The 2,500-nt window shown below is 44.4% G+C and overlaps 1 protein-coding gene across 1 annotated transcript in view; it reads right to left on the bottom strand.

Annotated features, from left to right (window-relative positions):
• The window catches only part of myripb (myosin VIIA and Rab interacting protein b), a gene marked incomplete at its 5' end in the record, with an annotated part of 41,357 nt that overhangs the window by 4,769 nt on the left and 34,088 nt on the right, over positions 1 to 2,500 (bottom strand). Inside the window, one exon of the mRNA XM_084325802.1 lies at positions 1 to 19. This exon is cut by the window's left edge and continues 173 nt beyond it. Within this exon, the coding sequence (XP_084181928.1) occupies positions 1 to 19 (19 nt within the window). The remainder of the gene's footprint in view (positions 20 to 2,500) is intronic.

The raw sequence follows: 2,500 nt of genomic DNA, 5'->3' as shown, positions 1-2,500 counted from the left end.
AGGCCGCTGAGTACTTCTGCTCCACGTACACGCACACGCACACGCACACACACACACACACACACACACACACACACACACAAGACAGTAGTTTAAACTATGGTGCAGCACAATAGAAAGGTTTCTTTTTTTGATAACAATTTTTTCATTATTATTTTACATGAAAACAAGACAACACAATAACCATAATAATAATAATACACAGAACTTCACAGGGAGATAACAGCAACAATAATAATAACAACAGAAATAACAAATTATAAAAACAGAGTATAACATTTTAAAATTTAAAGGGGTACTATCTTATGAATGGCCTCTCCCAGTATTCGGCACCGCTTCCCGGCCATGTGGACCCATATTAATAAGACCTATGTCTCTAATTCTCACATTGGCACATTCTTCCAATTCCCCTCACATTATTCACCCTCACTGAACTGAGTCTTCTTAAAATGTGCATATCTGTGATGTCAAGAGATTTCCCAGCTGCATAACAATGTGGCAATTGCCACCAGGCCACACAGTGGTTGGAGCCCAGCCTCAAAACGGCTTAAGATCTTGAGGTAGAAAAATGCTGTTTTTGAGTACTTGATTAGAAATACAAAACAATGAACCTTTTTGAAAAACAAAAACCTACAGAGGTGTTCCATAGACCCACAGGAACCGTGTAAAAGTGCCCAAATAGTGAAAGAAATAGTAAAATAGCTCCCCCCCAATAAAATCACTCAGTTAAAGTTAAGGAGGACAACACAAAAGACAAGACAAACAAGACATTTCCTCCTCCCCCTCCCACAAGACCGCCGGACTCCCCTGAACAAGCACCCCAACCCCGCTCAGCCGCACACGGCGGCTCTGACCTTTTCGGCTGCTGCGACCCACACAGGGGCGTATTTGGCACGGGGGACGTGGCAATGGGTCCCCCCCATTTTTTCAGAATGCAGTTAATGTCCCCCCCCCGTCTGACTACCTGTATGCAAAGAGTAGTAGATGGCCCAGTAGAGCTGAGTCTGACTACCTGTTCTATTATTATGCAAAGAGCAGTAGATGGGGGTCGCATTCTTGCCCTGCAAGGGCCAAGTACCCACTCGCTAAAGTACTTGTCTTTGCATAATAATAGCTCGGGTCGTCAGCCTAGGTGTGTGTTAAAATACGTCAAACATATTGTTTACACTGTCTTTCTTCTATTATAACCCTCCCAAATCATATTCAGAAAGTATCACAGAGACTTCTATTGACCAAGGAATTAGTTATTATTTCACGGTTTATTCACATAACGTTATATTGTTTACACTGTCTTTCTTCTATTATAACCCTCCCAAATCATATTCAGAAAGTATCACAGAGACTTCTATTGACCAAGGAATTAGTTATTATTTCGCGGTTTATTCACATAACGTTATATTGTTTACACTGTCTTTCTTCTATTATAACCCTCCCAAATCATATTCAGAAAGTATCACAGAGACTTCTATTGACCAAGGAATTAGTTATTATTTCGCGGTTTATTCACATAACGTTATATTGTTTACACTGTCTTTCTTCTATTATAACCCTCCCAAATCATATTCAGAAAGGCACACACAACATATTCCAGTTAACGGTATATTTTTTTAATGATTCGTTATGGCGTAATCAATACTTCCATGCGTATAAATTGCGTTCGCGACCTCCGTGTTTTGGGGGTAGTCATCAGAAACCTCGGATCCGGGATTCGCTCCCATCCGTCGGGCAAGAACTGTGGGTTTTCAGCCTCTCTCTCTGGAGCTTAACGGAGTTTCTGGAGGAGTTTCTGGAGGAGCTTGTCGCGGCTCATGCGCATGCGCACGCTCAACCAATCAGAGAGGGGCTTCGCTCAACCAATCAGAGAGGGGTCTGCAGAAATAGAGTTCAACCAATCAGAGAGGGGTCTGCAGAAATGCGGCTACGGGCCCTAACCCCCCCCCCCATCGACGTCACTCGCCACGCCCCCAAATCTGTCCCCGGCACACATTGAGAGAGAGTTACGCCAGTGGACCCACAGTTCAATCCCTGCCTGTCCCACCCCACCCCACTCACCCGCGCTGTGGATATCTCAAGATAAATCACATCCATCAGTGTTAGGGACCAGTTAATCACTGTGAGCTTCTCAGGCTCCTTCCATCTCTCACAATAGAAAGGTTAAGAAAGATGCCAAGATTCCTTTGAATCCGAACCTGAGCATGACATAAGAGCAAAATGGCCGCCATGTGAATATGGTCAACGATGCCTTGATGTGACATGGTCACATAATGCGCATCAGACGACAATACAAAGCCATGTACTGTACACGCACACACACACGGTACACACACACGGTACACACACGGTACACACACACACACACACACACACACACACACACGGTACACACACACACACACACACACACACACACACACACACACACACACACACACACACACACGCACGCACACACACACATATGCATGCACGCGCACACACGCAAGCAGCATTCACATCCTCT

Source organism: Notolepis coatsorum (genome assembly GCF_963971535.1).
Source record: "Notolepis coatsorum genome assembly, chromosome: 12".
Classification (NCBI taxonomy): Eukaryota; Metazoa; Chordata; class Actinopteri; order Aulopiformes; family Paralepididae; genus Notolepis; species Notolepis coatsorum.
The sequence above is the reverse complement of the archived record's forward strand: the minus strand, read 5'-3'. Positions and strand labels throughout refer to the sequence as shown.